Here is a 20,477-nt window from a genome sequence, read left to right on the forward strand (position 1 = left end):
AAGTTATTTTCAACTGAGGAGTCTGACTTTCAATGAAAGCTTCTAATGTATAATTTTAATTGATATCCTGGAAGGCTAATAAACAGAAGTTATGCATCAGTAAGAAATGTTAAACTGAAAATGTGTGTGTGACCTTTACCTTGGATTGATTGATTGATTATGGATTAATATCAGACATTTCATCCATTTAAAGAAGGGAACCGTTGACTAAATAAACAGACCCTGCTTTGTTCTACTCTGACATCAGAAACAACAGCCTGCAGGTTGGCCCCATTCAGACACATTATTCTGACTCCCAGTGAAACAGTTGTCACGTAACACTTCAATACTGTATGCTTAGGAAAGAGGTATTTTAAAGTCTTTGGTGCAATTCAGCTGGGAATACAACCTATGACCTCTTAATCCTTGACTTAATGACCCAAAAATCAATAAATGTCTTCTGTTATGACCAGAGTTATTTATTCTAACATGAATTGGTGCCTGTTTGGAAAAATATTAAATAAGTAGAAGTATCCCAGTGAAATCTATTGGAAGAGACTTCAGATGATATGTGGTTTACACATGTTTATGATTAATTTAGGGATTTCACTGTTACACATTACTGCATACTTGCTTTTTTAAGAATTCTGAAACAGTTGAGAGGAGACTAAAAGGATAGAATGTTTGGCACATTTATGTAATAATACAACTGACCAAATTTAAATTTCGTGTCAAGATCTTTAATGGGTGCAAACATAACATCAAAACAAGACATGACACATGATTTATAGTTAACTCCATTTACATCTAACAATTTGTTTTTATTTTTCAAGACTGCTTTATAAAAGTAGTCTACAATATGTGACTTGCCATTTAGATGAACAGCATTACTTGAATGGTATGAGAAAAATATCTATTACAAACATATTTATATCCCACACCACCACATGAAGTGGTAATGTATTATGTAAAAAGTTTTGTGTCCATCCCACAACAGTTTCCAGGTGATAACTTGAGAAGATATCAAAGTACATATATCAAACTTTCTTAAGTTATTGCGTATCATAAATTACAGATTAAGTTCAAATTTAAGTTTGATCAGATAATTTACACTAAAGTTACAGCCATTTATATTGTATTCATCCCCACATTTTATTTATGAAATGGAGTTATGTTTAATTAAATATAAAAGAATTGTGATAGTAAGTTTTTTGGTATTATGGAGTCTACATACAGTTTTAATGTCATTTTCAGATCTCTTTTTCCTGTCAATTTTTTCTCTTCATGAATGAAGTTATCTTTCTTTGAATATGATTTTTTTTTCTCCATTAATCTCGGAATGCTGAAAATGGTGAAAATTACCTCTTTTGAGAAAACATTTGAATTTTAGTTTGGTCTTTGTTTCTGTGGTGATTTGTAATTCAGCATGAATATTAAATACAACCTAACATGGCAGGGTATCAATTAATGTCCCATTAGATCTAAGATGCCATATTTCTTCTTCACCAAGTTCTAGTACATGTAGTAAAATATAGAAAAGTTTAATCTGATAAAACAAATCCTGTAAAATAGAATACTAAATGTTTGTGAGATTTTCTCAGCTTAGTTCATAGAGTAGGACAAACTGTATTGTTACTATCGTGTGATTTCAAACAACAGTTAGTTTGAGTACTTTCATCAAAAACAATATTACTGGTATATGAATTGGCGAGAGATATTTCTAAAGAATCAATTACATTCATTTTCCATTGGTTATAATACAACGCTTCATTCATCTATCTGTGACTTTCTTGGAGAACTTAAGCAGTAAGTCGTGAACTTCTTTAGCACAATTGATTTGCTGTTTAGTTATTTGTAGAAACTGTGAATACTGTAAAGCTTGTCCTTCTGAAGGTTGGCTATTGTCTTTTGGAACATTTACTGATAATGGTAAAAATTTTGAGCTATCTGCATTCTGTTGAACACTTTCTAAATTCAGCCTCTGAAAAGTATAATGGAATTTATTACCAAAACAGTTTTTATTCTTGGCAATAGTCATGGATAATTGTCTTATTCAAGATTCTTTACAATTAGTTGGTTCTTTTTCATAATAAATCATAAATTTAATTTAGACGCAGCTATCATCATGCACATAGGGATAAGCATAAATATTGCCTATTTTTTAATGGATTTTAATTTGAAACAATTAAACTATGCAGTATTATAAGTATGACTTTTACATTCTTCATTCAGAAAGTAATGTGATTTCATAAAATACATAACCACAATTAACTTATTGTAGCAGCAGTCTTTATACACTAAGATACCTCACCAGATTAACCTCTAGTTGATCACATATGGAATAAAATTCCTCCAGACTTCTCTCTAATCGCTGTTGTTGACCCTCTATAGATTTCCTAAAAATGAACAAACAATTCATTGAAATATAACAGTAACCAAATAACAAAAAATTGTCATACAACAAAATACTTGTAAACATATGCTAAAATATTTTCAATACATGTAATATGCTAGTATCAGTAAATGCAAAAAATGTTTATAGTAATTATATAGACAATTAATGTAATATGCCAGTATCTCTGAATTCCTGCTGTAAGAACCTATTAAATTTTTTTTTTTAAATAAAATTATTTTATAGGAACAAAATGCAAAAAGTGTTGTTTATAGTAATTATATAGACAATCAAGATGACTTACTTCCTAGCATACAAGCAGCTGCATTCTAGTCAACAAGTTTTACTTATTTTAACAAATTTATGTAAATTAAAATACATGTAGCCGTCAAAATTAATAACTTACAAAGTATCATCTGATGTGGCATTTTGATGAAGTGACTGTCCAGCTATCTTCATTAAGTTCTAAATAAATGATAAATGCATACATGTACATGCATTAAGCAAATATTCTGTACAATTCATTAGTAACATCAGACTCATTAGACAGACTTTTTTAAATGGAAAGGCATAAAAAGTTAAATATGTTGCATTTTTTTGTTTCTGTTTGTCCTCTTGCATTATACTGTCCCTGCATGATAATTATGCAATCCTGGCAAGCTAATTTTTATTTTGCTCAACTGCATCTAGATGCTTGATTAAAAATGCCAAACAAACAGTTGCAAATTAAAAACTGAATAAACAATGGACAATTTCATGTTAATAATCCCAATTTTCAAAACTTTATAACTTTGTTATTTTATATCAAATTTTTGTTCTTTTAAAGATATTTTGTCTGTGAATTCATACACTGAATTCAATACCTGCTTACTTTTCAAATCCCCATGGATTTTTTTCAGTTAGGACAACACAGAACCGACAATTTCGTGACATACATGTCTTTGGGAAAGTATGTGTTTTAATGTATTCATGACATTACAGAGAAATTTTGTTGGGTATAACACCCCTCCTACATTCCCTTATTTAGTTTACCAAGTATTTTTATTATGGCCCATGCCACTTTAAGGGTTTTTTTTCCCACAAGTACCAAATTACAGGAAAATCATGACTACATGAAGAACTCTCTTATAGGAGAGTTCACAATCTCATTAGTGAAGTCATATTCAATAATTTGCATATCATTAAGTGTCAAATTGGTTGGCAAACAAACAACTAAATAAAAAATTAATAAATTTCATGATAACTATCCCATTTTCAAAACTTCATTACTTAGTTATTTATAATCCAATTTTGAGTCTGAAAATTTTTTCATATAGATAAAATGGTTCATGCATTTATATTGTAAATGAATTCATAACTCTTTTAATTGAAAAATGAATTTGTAGTGATTTTTATAAGCAAGCAAGCTCATTCTTAAATATATAGAAATTCGTCTATTTTTTTTCATATCAACTACTTGAGAAACTTTCGTCAAAGCAAGACAGTACATCTCTGCCTATTGAAGCTTTGAAATGTTGTCAAAACAACCGTTTAACAAGACCCACATGTTATTTGATCGGAATTCCTCAGGCATTATTAAAAAAAGAAACATACTTCAAGTTGTGGTAAAATGAGTCATTCTTCCCCGAAACCGTTTTAGTGATTTCAAATGTTTGGAATGTCTTTTGCCAGCTTATCTTTCACTAAATTTTGCACATATGGTAAATGACATGAATCCATAATTTTCGTCATCATGGACTCATGGATTGTTACGGTGTATCCATCTGCGCCATGAAAACTGATTTGCTCAATGTGTCCTAGTTTTCCTTTCCTCTTTTGTCTACCACAGACTTGACTTTTTGTATGAGCAACTCGGCAGGTGTTTTTAGAAAAGCAGAGGATGCTTACCCTACGGGTGCACCTGGTCCATGCTCCCAGTTTTTAGTGGAGTCTGAGTCGCTCATTTGCTTTTGTTACTTTGTATGTATGATTTTAATTACTTTATGTTTTTTGTTGTGTATATATCTGTGATCCATGTCTGGTCTTCGTCCCTGGATTACATTCTTTTGATTACTGCTATAACCTTGGTTCCCTTGATTACTCTTTTAAAAGGGAGCCTACTCTGTGCTTTGCTCGCACTTAAAGCCAAATACCTTCCACCATATTATGGAAACCTCTATTTTCATATAAACCTGTAAGTAATAACTCTGAAGTGAAATGGTCATACACTGATACAAAGTGATAGTGATACAGTCACAGATGTAAAACCAGTTGAAGTTGAGATTTAACGTTTATACTCGTGGTTACATACTGCTAATGATTCTTTTAACTGTGGAATAAGTTGTTTCGTATGAATCGTCTCAATATCAGTTGCCGGTGGTGGCTGTTGTTGCTGGTGTTGACTTATTTGTTGAGATTGTTGAAGTTGTTGTGGAACATTGGCAGCCATCTTCGAAATCAAAATATTTATCTGATAACCAAATAAGATCAATCGTCTACCAAAAAATTCCTTTCAAGAAATATAAGTATTAAGGATAAACCAGACAATGTTTTGAATATAAAGCAAAGTATTTTTTTACTTTAGATAATAGGTACGGAATATAGGAGTTTTTATCACTGGTCCTTCGTCTTTTATATATTGTGTATATTTCATTGGTTACTATTCAAACCTTTAAATTGATATTCAACAATCGAATTGTGCTTCTATTTAATTGGTAAACACTGATATGCAATAATTTGGCCGTACAATTAAATTCATCATAAAAATATTACGTGTAATTTCAAAAGAATAGTATTTAAAATTTCTGTTTAGAAAAATTTATCGCTGCACATCATTTTTTTCCCGGTTTCCGGCTGTTGAAGAAAACAAGCTCTCCAATGTGATCACCGTTTTGTTCGTTGAAAATGCCTCCTACGGTTCAATCAGGTGGGAGAGAGGATCGGGATCGAAAGAGAGGAGGAGAAAAAAGGTACGCATAACAGATCATGGTTGTGAAGCATAACATATTCGATCTGTGTATTAACCACAACCTGTCTCTATACTAGTATACTATATTTTAGTTCACAAGCATTTAGCCATTTTCTATCCGACTACTGACAACTGCGACAAGCCTGTGTATTTGAGGTAGTACAATACAGTTAGGTCATTTCTGAAAATTTGGTCTCATTTTGTTGAAATAAAGCTGTTTTGAGACAGTCCACACAGAAATTTCTAGTGTTTTGTCATAAAAAAGTGCATATTTTTGAAATCCTTGGTGTGTGGAGGTTCAAGTCATGAATAAATAATTTAGTGATTATTGTTATAAAATCCAGTAGCCATGATAATATACTGAAAAAAATATTACTGAGTTTTAGTACAACTCGGGGGTATCTTTCCAAAACGAACAGCCAATTACTATGTTTTATAAAATATCAGGCTCTTAGACACTACCACAGGATGAAAGCATGCATGGAATAGGTGGAACAAGGGTACAAATGATAAGACCCTTTCGATTCATTCTCTGACAATTTTAGTTCCAAAAGTTCCTGTGAAATAAGGTATTTTGAAAATCAGCCATCTGATACTTAGGGGAGAAGCTAATACGGTAGGGGACTGGAACGTTTCGGATACCATTCTTTGTTTAAATTACACCTGTTTACCTTTACATATATTACATCTGTCTATGTATAAATGCTTAACTACATTTAAACAATATATCCACCAAATTTCAACATTTAATTTTAAGCTTTACAAAATTTGACGGGGGTAACTTGGTGTGCGAAACAGTGCACCTTAATGTAACTGTATAGTGCACCCTGAGACAAAATGTAAAACATGACTGAATGGACATAATCAAAATAGAAAAAGCTAATTTGATGAAGGTGAAAGCTTTTAACACTCCCAAAGAAACATTAATTAAACACAACTTTGATAATTTTTGTCAGCTCTGATTTGATGTATTATACTTATAACCTTCAAATATGGTAAATTTTATAATATTATATGGTTTAATAAGCATAATGTCCATAAGCATTATACTAATTGTCATAGTCCTATATGTCTATTATCCATGTTCCCAGTTTTTAGTTGAGTCAAAGTTTCTCATTTACTTTTGTTATTTTGTACATGTACACATCATTTTGGTTATTTTATGTTCTTTGTTGTTTGTGTCTGGTCTTTGCCCCTGGATTATATTCTTTTGATTTCCAGTAAAATCTTGGTTCCCTTGATTTCTCTTACATGTACTTGCATGACATAATGAGTACTGATCACTTCTGTTTTGTCTTGAATTGTTAATTTGAGAGAAGGTGAAAATGGAAATGCTTTGGAAGAAACAGAAATGCATGCCACCTTTCATTTTGTAAGCCCAGTAATATTATTCTTATAATCTTCAATTATGGTTTAAATTGGGTTTATTTGTCCTTAAGAATACATGCTCTTTATTGTAATGGTTCAAAATGGCTTTGGTTTGTGTTGTCTAACATTCATAAAGCTAATGTAAATCATTTTCATTAACATTTCGATTGGTATTTAATCATCTTAGCTAACAAATGTTTTCTTAGACTGGGTTGGTTCTCAATGTATTTATAACAGTATATGAAAATGGAGCTGCCATGATGCTATTTTTATTCTCTTGAATGAAGGTGCAAACCGTTTTCTGGACATGTTCAATTTATAGTGGACCAAGTTGATAATACGACTGTTTAGCTCCCAAGTTTAGTATTTCTCTCATTAGGCCCAATAAAATTATACCTCTGATTCCTGTTACATGTCAGAAAAAATGATGGGTCAGTTGGTCAGGATTTTATTTTATTTCATTTACATATTTTTTCCTAAATTTCATAGGAAACTAGTTCTTAAACACCTTTATATTGTTAACCACCCAGACTTTGTGGAAACAGGAAATTGACTACATGTAATTTCTGTAAAGTGTTAAGTCATTTTGTGGTTCTTTTTGTTGTTTGTTAACTTTAAAATAAGTCAGTCTTGGGGTCAAGGCATGAGTCAGTCAGGTAACTGGAAACAGAAGTATAATTTTATTTTGCTGTAGGGATTCAAATTGCTTGATCAAGAAGTTGCTCTAGTGAAGCTAATTTATTAATGCTACCTGAAGTAGCTTAAATTTGCTCTGTCATTTTGCTTCTGAGCATCTTCAAATATTTAAGTAAGTGGTCAATATCCCCAAAAAATCATAAGGGTAAAATTAGTCGTACAATGTATGTGATGACGTCACAGTCTTGTGATTTATTATGATGTCATATCTTACGGCTAATTTTACACTACAGATTTTTTTGTGAAAAAGGACTGCAGCTTTTTAAACTAATAACTCCAGATATAATACAGAATGATATTTCTTACATGTAATTCCAACTTGTGTCGATTTATGGTCAATGGGTTATACTTGGTGATGAATGGAGAGATGATGTCATGATGCATGTTCTTCTTATAGAATAGACCTCTTGATCAACTTATATCCTGAGACAGAATATCTGATTGCCTTAGAAACTAAGACAGAGATTGAGAGGTTACCGTCTTTTCATATTTCAGAATAAATAGTACATCTCTAATAATTTTTCAAATGTCTTTTTTTACATTTTTTTTTATATTTCAGGTCTGATTTGGTTGCCAGAGTAAAATACAACAACACATTACCAGATATTCCATTTGACCCCAAGTTCATCACTTATCCATTTGAATCAAACAGGTATATTTATATGTATGCCAGAGTACGGTTGATTAATTGTGTGTCTAGTATAATAAAGATCAAGAAAATATTTATTTATTAACATTGAACATGTACATAATGTGCAGGTTACAATCCTATGAAAGAGTTACCTCAGTGTCAGATATTGTTTGCCTTAAAAAATGTCTGTAATAAGGCCGTTTCCCCAAATAAAAGTTTCCAAATTTGTGCAAAATGGTTAAAAATTATCCTAGATAAGAATTTTTTCTCAATTGGTAGTTAAAGTGCTGGGTATGGAGTATCTGTTTAAAATTACACTGATTACTTGTCTTCTTCTTGTAATCCTCCGTAAGATTAATGATTTTAAATGCTAATTTGAGGTTTTGTACTGTATATTAAAATATCCCAATTAAAAGAGCATTGAAGAAAAAAAAAACACAGTATCACTGGCCTTATGATATTGAGAATGTTTGTAAGTGCTAACTAGTGTATATTTAGATTTGCTTGCAGTGTAACAAATATGATCATTGGTTTTGAAAAACTTGACAAAAGTGACTTTAAGTCTAAAACCATCTAAAGGTTTTATGTACAAGTGCTTCATGCCTTTATTAGCAGTTAATTCTTCTCTTTTTATAGGTTTATTGACTACAAAGCCACATCATTAGAGAGAGCATACAAATATGAACTGCTTACAGAACATGACCTGGGTGTAAACATTGATTTAATCAATCCAGACACTTACCAGATTGATCCGAATGGTACGGTAATTTATTATTGCTTAGTTGCAATAAATAAATGGTGGTGAAACAAACTGACAGACAGCACATATTATTCTGCATAGTTTAAATTACATGTATTTGCAGAGCAAATCATATGCATCATATTTCAATGCATTGTTACAATATGCAGAAAAATAACAATAAAATGTCAGCTTCTATTTTATACAGAAATGGATTTAGAAAGTGTCTTTTTTAAAACAGAAAGGTTTCAAGTTTTTCTCTCGAATAACCTGGCTGGTGAAATTTTTTTTTTTTTAATCCAAAAATTGTTTTCACTTGTTTTCTAATGGTTATGCTTAAGAGATCCATCATCATATAATTTTAATGCCATCTATTTCATATCAGGTCCAATATAGAATTTGATTAGATCTTCAAATCATATGCAAATTTAACTCATTTCTATCTCTCCTTGTTATTTTTTTTTCAGCTTATCAAGAGCCAGAAGATGAAAGGTTATTGGAAGAAGATCACACTTCACATGCAGACTCCAAAAGGTTTTCAGACTAGTGATTTTATATCCGCTTTTAATGTTTATAATATTGGTCAAAGATGCTACAAGCAGTACATTATATGAGTTAGGCACAGCCTACATCCGAGCATCACAATAATATATATCTCCTACATTTGTAACATCATTGAAAAATGGGGCGATATTGGGTAGGTAAACAGTTGTTCGTTTTTTTTTACAAAATAATTCAGTGTACCACATCTAGATATTGTAAATTATTCTTTCTTTTTTGTTTTTGAATTGCACATTTTAATATATTAATATAATCTAAATGTTACTTTCACTTTAAATTGACTTCACTGACCCATTTCTGTGGGACTGTCTGATACCAATACCGGATTGACTGAACATCTATCTTTAGCTTTGCATGTGATGCTTGGTATAATTTCTGTGCAACAAACTGCACTTACAATTTATATGCTATTTCAGGTCAGTTGATATTTGAAAGTTGGAAATTAGTATTTTTTACTTTAAGTAATTAAGAAAAAGAAAGAAGGTTTACACGTTAATTTAACACACAATTGAATTATTTATTAATCATACATTGTATATCTGATGAAAAATAGTTGGAGTAAACAGTCTAAATAAAAAGAAACAGTAAAATCAGTTAATTTTACCAAATGTAACCATGGAAAAAAGCATCATTATTTACACTTTTATTAGATTTTTCCTATTAATCAAATTTGAAGATTTAATTGATTTTCATGGTCATATTGGAATGGTGTTTTCAAACTGGTATTGTGTCTTGTTTTAGGTCCAGACATCATAATATGAATGTGTCATGGCTGAGAAAAACAGAATATATTTCTACAGAGTATAATAGATTTACACAGAAAACTGGTGATTCTGAAAGAAGGTATAACAGCTGGCTCCACAATAAGATTTTGATTAACTAATTTCAGTGAAAACAAGATATAAGGGAGATAATTTATTTAAGGAATGACTGAATGCATAGCAGGTTACTTTCAAGTATGCACTATGGGCATTGAGGTTATTTCATATAGACCCCAAAAAAATAACAGCCATTCCTTATAATTCAATTTTTGATATCAAAATTCAAGGAGTAAATCATTAAAAAAAAGGTTAATGGTATCATAGTCATATTATAAAATTTGGTCTATTAGATGATGGACAAAATTTTCTACCCAATCAGAAACCTTGTTATATTATGAAGGGATCTAGTAACTATGTGCCTGTCTATATCACCCTTGTACACTCTAGAATCAACATTAAACTACAGATTTTAAATTAATTTGGCATTTTTGTATTAATTTTGAATATCTTTAACCTATTGATTTTCAAAAGTCACAAAGTTTAATTTGAACACCTGTGGTCTATTCTAAGGTACCTAAACCTAAAACTTAATTTGCTGATAAAGTGTTTGAAGTATTGTGAAACTTCTATTGAACTGAAGCTTTTGTTTGGTTTACTGAGGTTAAAAGTCCATTGAAACTGACATAAAGGAAAATCTGGTTCAGACAAAACTCAAGTTAATTCATGGTTCAATTTACACTGTTGCCACTGTAAATATGTAAAGCAATGGGTTTTGTCTCTTATAGAGTTGGATTTAAGATTAAGCAGATTATGAAAGATGAAGATGTCTACAAAGACAGAGAAAGTCAAATGGCAGCTATTGAAAAGACATTTGAAGGAGCTACTGAGCCAGTTAGTTAATTTCAACTTAGCATTGTTTACTCATTGGTGAATCAGTTGTTACGGCCATGTGAGCTATTGCCATCATTATGTGTCCGTCATCTGTTGTCGTCGTCTGTCGTTTTTGTCTGTTAACTTTTTCAAACATCTTCTCCTCTAAAGCTACTTAATAGAATGTAACAAGACTTTGTATGAATATTCTTTAGGGTAGTTTTAACAACCGTTATGTGGTGATTTTTTCATCTAGCAAAAATCATGTCCGCCTTTACTAAAAATAGACTATAGACTAATAGACTCAAATTGCAGAATTTTGGAAATAACTGAATACGATGATTTTAGCTAAAATCTGGCAGAGGGATAAAATTGTTCAGCATGATGGGATGGACCTACGCCAAGATTTTCAGGTATATCCATTGATGAATGAATGAGTTATGGGTCCTGAAATATATTTTTTTCCCAAACTTGGAAAATCTTCTCCGTCTGAACTACTTGATGGATTGAAAAAACTTAGCATGAATGTTTAGAACATTTTTAACAATCTTGGGATTTTTCATCTTGCAAAAAACATGGCTGCCATTACTAAAAAAAGACCATGGGGTCAAATTACAGAATTTTGCACATAACTCAAAAGGAGTAAGGTTTTCTAAAATCTGTCAGGAATGAAACTGTTCAGCATGATGAGATGAACCCATGCTGAAATTTTCAGAAAGTCTCATTGACAGATGAATGAGTTATGAGTCCTGAAATGGATTTTTTTACCAAATTTTACATTTCCAACTTTGAAAATCTTCTACTCTGAAACCACTGGACCAATTGAAACAAAACTTATATCAATGTTTTGTAGAACATCTTTAACAGTCTATGGCCTGGAGATTTTTTATCATTCGACAAACACAGCCACTCTTACTCCAAATTTACCGAAGTGGTCAAATAGCAGAGTTTTGCACATTACTCAAAAACAGTTGGGTTTAGCTAAAATTTGGCAGGATGTAAAATTGTTTGACATCAGTTGGACCTATTCCAAAATTTTCAGAAAGATCCATTGATGGATCAATTAATTATGGGTCCTGAAATGGATTTTTTTCCAGAATTTCTGTATTTCCAACTTAGAAAATCTTCTCCTAAACTGCTTGATGGAGTGTAACTAAACTTGTCATGAATGTTCCATATAATATCCATTACAATCTATGTGTTGGGATTTTTGATCTGGCAAAAACTTTGGCCAATGTTACTAAAAATAGACCATAAGGATGATTTTTGGAAATAACTCTTAAACAAATTCTGACAGGGTAAAATTGATCAGTATTGTGAGATCCACCTTCGCCAAAATTTTCATAAAGATCTGTTGACCTTGAAGAGTTTAAAAATGACAATAAGAGATTTATTTTATAATATGAAAACCGGGTAGATAAATAAGATGCTGTATTGATTAAGTGCTTCTTGTGACAATAGTACAGTAAAGTCAAGAGTCCAGCTTTAGAAAGCTAAAAAGACTATTTTTGACCAGGTGAGTGATCCAGTCTCTTTAGAGCCTCTACTTGAATTCCATACACCTGTGACTAAAACATTGTTAAATAATTTTATTCTATAGAAGATATTAACATTAAATCCTGGGTGAGTTTGTTAAGTAAAACAGGTAGATATTTGGCTATATTCAACTTTCTGAAGTTATAAAATCTTTTCTCTATGATTTCTTTTGAATGTTTGACTAATTGATATTCGGCATCTGTCATGGTGGAAATCTAGCGATCACCTGTCTATGATGTCATTTATTTGTAATTTAACAATTATGTTATGAATGACTATTTTTTCATGTTCTATATTTTTTATAATTTAGATTACAAAACACTACAGCAAACCAGGTGTGACACCATTAGAAGTACTTCCTATATTTCCTGATTTTGAGGTAAGTAAAAAAAACCTTCAACAACTAACAACCTCAGTGTTGTGTAATTGTAAGGTTATGGCATGGATTTACCAAGAGATATTATAAAGTCTACTATGTATTACTTTATAACTGGAATGAAATTCAAAGTTTCATACTTACTAAAAGCAGATGCTTGTAGCTTACATTTTTCATTTTGTCTAACAATTTTTATGCATATTAAATATTTTTGTCATTTTTGAAAGGAAAAATCACAGAATAGGAGAGTCAGACTTCATACTTGCTTAATCTCCAAAACTATGCTTAGTTGTAATCTAATTTGTTTTAAGGTAGTTAATTACTACAGGTATATGAAATTGTTCATTAAAACCCCATGTTCAAATAGATTAATTGGTCTTTGAACATGTTATACGTCAGTTTAGCATCCTGTTAGTATTATTTGATATTTACATATTGGTCGTTTTAAAAATTAGGCATTTCCTACCTTTAGTGTTGGTTTATAAGTAAACTTCAATTGCAGTTCAGCAGGACCAGATTCAGTCTACTTAGTTAATGTAATATTTGCTTTTGATAGATTAAATGATTTTGCATTGAATCAGATTGTCTCTGTTTTTTTGTATATCTTTTTTTATATTTTTCTTTTAACAGCTATGGAAACATCCATTTGCTCAAGTTATCTTTGATTCTGATCCTGCACCTAAGAGTAAAACAGGTTCAAGTGCCATGGAAGACATGAGCCAGGCAATGATCAGGTAATTATTGTATTCTGTCCGTCCAGCAGGAAAGAAAATAGTAGAGGTTTCAGTAATGACCATGACCAAATAATGAATTGTGATTATAACTACCTAGAGGGTACTTTACAGACTAAATCATACTGTATTAACAGTCTTTATTGATGCCATGTTATAGTACTGCAATTGAAAAATAATGCATTCAAAGAAGTATGCAATTCCTGAAATAATTAGATCAATAAAAAAGACTTGATAAAGTCAGTTTAATTCACCATGTTCTTGGTGAGAACATTGTAATGTATCTTATATCAGTTGCATGCATAGTATCCTAACACAGTGAGCTGGAGTGACACAATAAATATGGGGTTATTAGGGAAGACACAATAAACACAGTACTGTATAGGAAATGTTTATCTGAAAACAACAGACTGTTGAGTATGATATGCTTGTAGTCTGTTGTGTCTAGTTAAGAATAACTCTATAACTGTATGGAAGCTATGGGTTACTCGATGGCAATACTATATGAAGAGGTGGTTTCTATCAATGTTGCTGGAAGCTGTACAGTATATTTCCTGGACAATCTCAACAATAATACTGTGTTCATTTTTCTTCCTAAATACCTCTGTGTTTGTTGTGTAAGGATACCTGGCATGAATTGGTTCTTACACTAGTTTGAAAGCCACTGTTAGTAAGGAAAAAATAATAATACATTTTTAAAGGTGACTTGATATCTACTTTTGATATCCATGCTACAAGTATCTAAAACAAATACCTTTCAATTTGTAAATAAATTATAAATTGTGGATATGCTATTTCTAATCATATACTTTAATATTTTGTTCACATTTAACAGAGGAGCTGTAGATGAGAGTGGAGAACAATTTGTAGCCTACTTCCTACCTACAGATGAAACCTTACAGAAGAGAAAGAGAGATGCTGATGATGGAGTTGACTATGTTCCTGATGATGAGTAAGTTTACTTTCCTATGGAAAATGTAGCTGTAAATTAATGAATAAAAAATCAAGGAAACATATTAACAAAATTAATGACTTGAAATTTAATTTAAAGATATATGTATAACCGTTTTTAGCTCACCTGGCTGAAAGCCAAGTGAGCTGTTGCCATCACTTGGCGTCCGTCGTCGTCGTTAACAACTTTTCAAAACTCCTCTTTTCTGACACTACTTGACCAGTTTGAACTAAACTTGATATGATTGTTCCTTGGGATATCCTGCATAGAACTGATGTGGGTATTTTTGATCTGACGAAAAACATGGCCGCCATTACTAAAAATAGAACATAGGGGTCAGACAGTAGTTTTTTGCATATATCTCCAAAACCGTTAGGTTAAGCTAAATTCTGACTGGGTTAAAGTGTTCAGCATGATGAGATCTATCTGTGGTCGAATTTTCATTTTAATCCGTTTAGCCACGTTGGAGTTATTGCCCTTTTTCAACATTTTTTGCTTTTTTTAATGTCATTTCTTTCAAAAATCTACTCCTCTGACACTACACGACCAATTTGAACCAAACTTGGTATGAATGTTCCTTGGGGTATCCTGCATAGAATTGTTGTGGGGATTTTTGATCTGTTGAAAAACATGGCTGCCGTTACTAAAAATAGAACATAGGGGTCAGACAGTAGTTTTTCGGATATATATCTAAAACCGTTAGGTTTAGCCAAATTCTTTCAATAGCTGAAATGATCCATTTTAGTAGGACTTCAAAAGTCTTCTGGGATAAAAGTTGTCAGACGATTCCTTGTAAGAGTTATTGCCCTTGAAAAAGGAAAAATGACAGAGTTTTTTTTACAGTTTTCAGCTAATATCTTGAAAACTATGATAGAAATTCTTCTTAAATTTACTGCCCTTGAAAGACAAAATTCAACCAGGTGAGCAATTTAGGCTCCTGGGAGCCTCTTGTTTGACATTTTACTAAAAAACTGGTATAAACGTACCAAATGTTATGTTTCTGTTACCTGTAAACACCTAGCTCATTTATCATTAAGAGATTTATTTTCAGAAAAAAAAATTGTTCCTCAATAAGCATAATTTTTATTTTCTATGTTGCACCTTAGCATAACATGTAGTCCTTTAAAAACAAATCTTCTAAGGATGAATAAAATATAGGAAGTATTGAATGGTAGTTTTTAAAAAAAAAGTGAATAAAATAAGGTTATTGAATTAGACAAGAGTGCTTAAAAGAATTGGGATTTAATCCATTTTTCACATTACATTACACGGCACTAGATAACTTTAAGCTTAATATTCAAAATATTATCTTTCTTTTACAGATATCAGTATATGTTGGCTAGAGAATATAACTGGAACGTAAAGAATAAATTGTCCAGGGGTTATGAGGAAACTTACTTCTTTGTATTTAGAGAGGATGGTGTATACTACAATGAACTGGAAACAAGGTTTCATTTTCACAAAGCAATTATTTAGCTAACCATCAATAACATTGGCTGTGCATCATTTCTAAGTTATGACACAAACTAGTTTGGGAATACATTGTCTTGTTACAGTTAGTACTAATTACATAGCAAGACACTTGAAATCTTGTTAACAATAATTTGTAAATTTACCTTTGTATTTCTGATGAATCATAACCATTGATTCTAAGAGAAACGATGACCTATTCTGTTAAGTCTATTATAACAGAAATAGAAGGCTTATTGTTTTCATGTACCAGTTTTGTTATTTTCCTGTCGTGATCATACCACAAGTTCAAATGAAATTTTAAATTTCCATTGGAAACATGGATTGAATAAAATCTGAAAAATTCAAAATGTCATAACAAAAAATATTACAATCCTAGAAAATTTATATGAATGAATGAAAATAAAATTGCTGTAATCTTTCAGAGTACGATTGAGTAAGAGAAGAAAATTAGGAGGAACAGAAGTTCCAAAGAGTAGACTGGTTGTAAAACACAGAGACCTTAATACTAATGAAATACAGGCTCAGGTAAAATGCCACCTCAAGTACTCTAATCATTTTCACAAATTTCATTGGAAGGATGAATTCAAGGAACTATTTGAAAAATCATTTACATTGTGAATTATTTACTTCAAAATTAAATAAAAATTTAATGAAGTCATTGTTATTATGCATAAATTACTGGTGAAAAAAAATCAATGAGGATAATAACAATAAATACTCTCTACTTGTGATAACATGTAAAAAACGTCACTATTCTGTCCTCTTACCTAAATTTATTTTGAATTTATGTTAAGTTTACACACATTTCTTGCATAATGTGGTATAGTCTATAAAAATCCTAGTAGATATGGTTTTTAATTACTATGTGATAGGCCAATTACCTGAAACTTAATGTAATTTGTAGGATTCAAGACTGATGCAGCTGGAGCCTCCACAAGAGGAGGAAGAAGAAGAGCAATGTAAGAATAGTACCTATTTTCATTTTTTTTGTTGGTTGGTCAAAATATTAAATCAGATCAGAAATGATTGCTGTTTTGGTATCCAGTCATCGATTAAATAAAAACATATAGGGCACTGGTAACTTCCTGTTAATTTTGATATACAAAACCTAGGCACCAAGAATATCACCAACTGGTTATTTTTGTCGTCAGATCTATTAAAAAATCGCAAATTGCGACATTGGCGAAGACCAGCACGATCCCTGGAATTGCTGGACAAGTTCCTTGCATAGGAAAATTATGGAGTTACAGGTGACCTTTCACATTGATTTACTGACACCTGTCAAACTCAATCATGAAGGGGATGAAACAGAATTCAACCAAAACTCCCATATAGAGAATACACACAACATTCTAGTATTTTAAATAAGTAAATTACTGTCATACATTTTTTTGATTTTTCACTCCATGAATGTCAATTTTTTACCATATTCATAACCTTGATACACACAGACTATCATCACTATCTATCCTGTTTTCCTTCCATCAGTTTGTCAAAAACACCCTTATCAATAAAGTAGTAAAGTAATGAAATTAGATGTTTACTAATAAATGAAGTGCATTAACTGTCTTTGCCATATAAATTTCTGATAACAAACCTAAGCTAAAAAAATTTAATGAATTCATATAGAAAACATTGGCTTGTTAGCCACATTCTTGAAGCCCACCAGCATTTTTACCGGCCACGGCTGTGGGGCTGGGGGCAGATTTCAAAGACTGCATTTACATTTATTATGTAGAGATAAAAGTCCAATGTCAGGTATAAGGGATGTGTCATATTTTGAATAATGTTTGTTTATAATATATTTTTCTTTTCAGATGCAAGCGAAGCAGAAGGAAGTGTCAGGTCTGAGGGTAGTAGACGCAGTAGATCTCGTAGTCGTAGTCATAGTAGAAGTGGGTCATCAAGCAGGAGCAGAAGTAGATCTGGCAGTCGTAGCCCAAGTCGATCACCTTCTAGAAGTGGTAGCGAGAAGGGTAGTGAAAGTGAAGCTGAAAGTGAACACGCTAAGAAGGATGAGGAAGAAATTTTTGGTTCTGCCAGTTCAGACGAAGATTAGACTGTTATTTTATTTTGTTATTGACAGATATTGTCTAAATTTTTATGGGGAAGATAAATCAGTCTTTTTTTGCTGAATATGTTCATATAGGATTTGTTGAGGCATTTGATCTAGTTACCAAAATAATTTGTAACTAACTATCTATGATAACAGAAACTAACTGTTAAGAAAAAAAGTTCCTTAGTGTGTACACATCAGGTCACAAAAGAAAGAAAATAATATGGTGTTTCCAAAGCATGACAAAAATGGAATTTCTTCTGACAAAAAAAAAACCATAAGTAAGCAAAGAAAATTTGTACAAATGCATTATATAACAAGGCATTTGTACTAAATGTACAAGTCATTCATCTTCTTTTAATGCTACGATATTTTCATGTACATTCATAATTCATCATTATGACATTGGTCGTAGATTTGTCATTTTTCTTCATAAAACATTCAATAAAGATGGTAAAAATGATATATTTTTTGTTCTACATTCCAACTGTAGTGTACGCCATGCAAAATTATAAAAAGAAATTCAGAAAATCCTATGTGTAGAATTGTGAGACCTAGGTGCTGATCACAGACTCGTCTGTTGCCTTGGACATATTAACTCAATAATTAGTTAATACTTTTCTGTATAATTATATTTTTAAATGACTAGTGAAATACAACTGTTGTACATGTGATTGTAGGAAATATTTGAGCAGTTTTTAGAGCCCTGTGTTATGGTTTCCCATGCATACTGTTGGCTCTAGGTCTAAGTGCTCTTTGGTATCATTTTATTTATCATACTCATTTTAACTCTTCATTCTCTATTAATTCACCACATCTGATCTTATACTTGATGTCATGCTTGAAGGTGCTTTGTTGTAAATTTAAATGAAACGTGACAACTTTCTTGAATTTTGTTTTAAAAACAAGCAATAGTTTTAACTCAACTAGACCAATGCTCGTATGACTTAAAATGTCATCAGTGGACTTGTTTTTCAACAGGCCGTTTGCATCCTAATAGGGGTGTTGTCCTCGTCACAGTTGTCATCATCGGTGGACATTTAATTTTTGTGTGATAATTTGAGTATTAGTTTTATCTTATAAAATTTAATAACAAGGTTCCAAGCTACAAAAGGAGGGTTGGTATTAATTTTAGTTTGGGGGTTATGACCCCAACCTTTTCAGAATTAGGGGCAAAAAATATGCCTTAAACAAGCATTTCCTAGAATTTAACTATATAAATCCAGTATTCAGTACAACAATGATCAGACTTGGGATTTAGGAGTAAAAGACATGAACTTTACAGAAATTATGGACCAGAAACGTGTATTTTCCTGATGTCCAGACAATAACTTGAGTTTTAGTGAATAAATCTCTTTGAAGATGTATTACAAGGTGCCATGCACCAAAGGAAAACTAGGATTGACTTTGTGGGTTAAGACTTGAGCCTTGTAGGAATTATGGGCTTAAAGGGGATTGAAGCAAGCATTTTCCTTATGTCCATATAATAACTTGAGTAAAAGTGAATGGATCTCATGTAATTTTACTACAAGGTCCATACCACAAAGGATGAAAGTGATTGATTTTTGGGTTTGTGACTTGAGCCGAGTAAGAACAAGGAGTTGCACAGGGGTTTTCTAATTTCTTGATGGTAACTTGAGTGAATCGGAATGGATCGCTTTGAAATTGTACCATAAGGCGCCATATCCCCACAGTAGGTTTTGGATTAATTTGCAGGTTTTGAAGGGAACCATTAAGGAATAAAGATCAAAAAGTGACCACTCTCTCGTAGTCAAATTTGTATCCTGTGTCAAACGTCGTAATCGAAATTCAAACCTATAATATCGTGTTTGAATAGTGTGTCGATACTAACCCAATTGTTCAGGGTTCGAATTCTGCTGTCATATCAAGCTGCACCCTCCGAAGCATTTTGTTGTGCCATGCTAGACCTTGTGGAAAGTGTCATGTTGCTACAAGATTAAAGTCAACACTGCAAAAGTTTTACACTCGCCATCATGGATCGTTACTGTGTATACATCTGCACCATAAGAACCTTACTTGTTCGTCAGATCAATTCTCTTTTTCTCTTTCGTCTACCCCGGACATTTTATGAACAACTCGACGGGTGTTTCTGGAAAATCAGAGGACGCTTACCCTACTGGTGTACCTGGTCGGTGCTCCCAATTTGTAGTGTAGTCCGATTTGCTCATTTATTTTATTTTTTTTTTGTTTCTTTGTACGTGTAATTTTTATTATTTCATTTTGTTGTGTGTGTTTATTTTCCCTGTCTATCATTTGATTATTTTTTTTTATTACCGCTCGAATCATGGTCTCCTTGATTTCCCTTCATTTTTCTGTAGAAATTTTCTCCTCTAATATAGCTCAATGGATTGTTACGAAATTTGGTCACCAACATTCTTTTTTGTATCT

The 20,477-nt window shown here is 31.8% G+C and overlaps 2 protein-coding genes across 2 annotated transcripts; one reads left to right on the forward strand and one right to left on the reverse strand.

The window, feature by feature from the left end:
- Positions 1-697: 697 nt before the first annotated feature.
- LOC148625182 (mediator of RNA polymerase II transcription subunit 29-like) lies at positions 698-4,839 on the reverse strand. Its single transcript, XM_088568553.1, has 4 exons — positions 4,662-4,839; positions 2,778-2,836; positions 2,291-2,375; positions 698-1,960 (listed from the first exon to the last, which is right to left on the reverse strand). Exons 1-4 carry the CDS (start codon positions 4,797-4,799, stop codon positions 1,751-1,753), a joined length of 492 nt encoding a protein of 163 aa, XP_088424679.1. The 5' UTR covers positions 4,800-4,839; the 3' UTR covers positions 698-1,750.
- Positions 4,840-5,165: 326 nt separating this feature from the next.
- On the forward strand, positions 5,166-18,531 carry LOC148625183 (RNA polymerase II-associated factor 1 homolog). Its single transcript, XM_088568551.1, has 13 exons — positions 5,166-5,319; positions 7,942-8,034; positions 8,650-8,771; positions 9,220-9,286; positions 10,055-10,156; positions 10,860-10,965; positions 12,791-12,859; positions 13,487-13,590; positions 14,423-14,539; positions 15,862-15,987; positions 16,435-16,537; positions 16,917-16,971; positions 17,830-18,531. Exons 1-13 carry the CDS (start codon positions 5,255-5,257, stop codon positions 18,069-18,071), a joined length of 1,371 nt encoding a protein of 456 aa, XP_088424677.1. The 5' UTR covers positions 5,166-5,254; the 3' UTR covers positions 18,072-18,531.
- Positions 18,532-20,477: the final 1,946 nt, after the last annotated feature.

Source organism: Perna viridis, chromosome 2, assembly GCF_037379345.1.
Source record: "Perna viridis isolate PV_CMFRI_1.1 ecotype Kerala chromosome 2, ASM3737934v1, whole genome shotgun sequence".
Taxonomy (NCBI): Eukaryota; Metazoa; Mollusca; class Bivalvia; order Mytilida; family Mytilidae; genus Perna; species Perna viridis.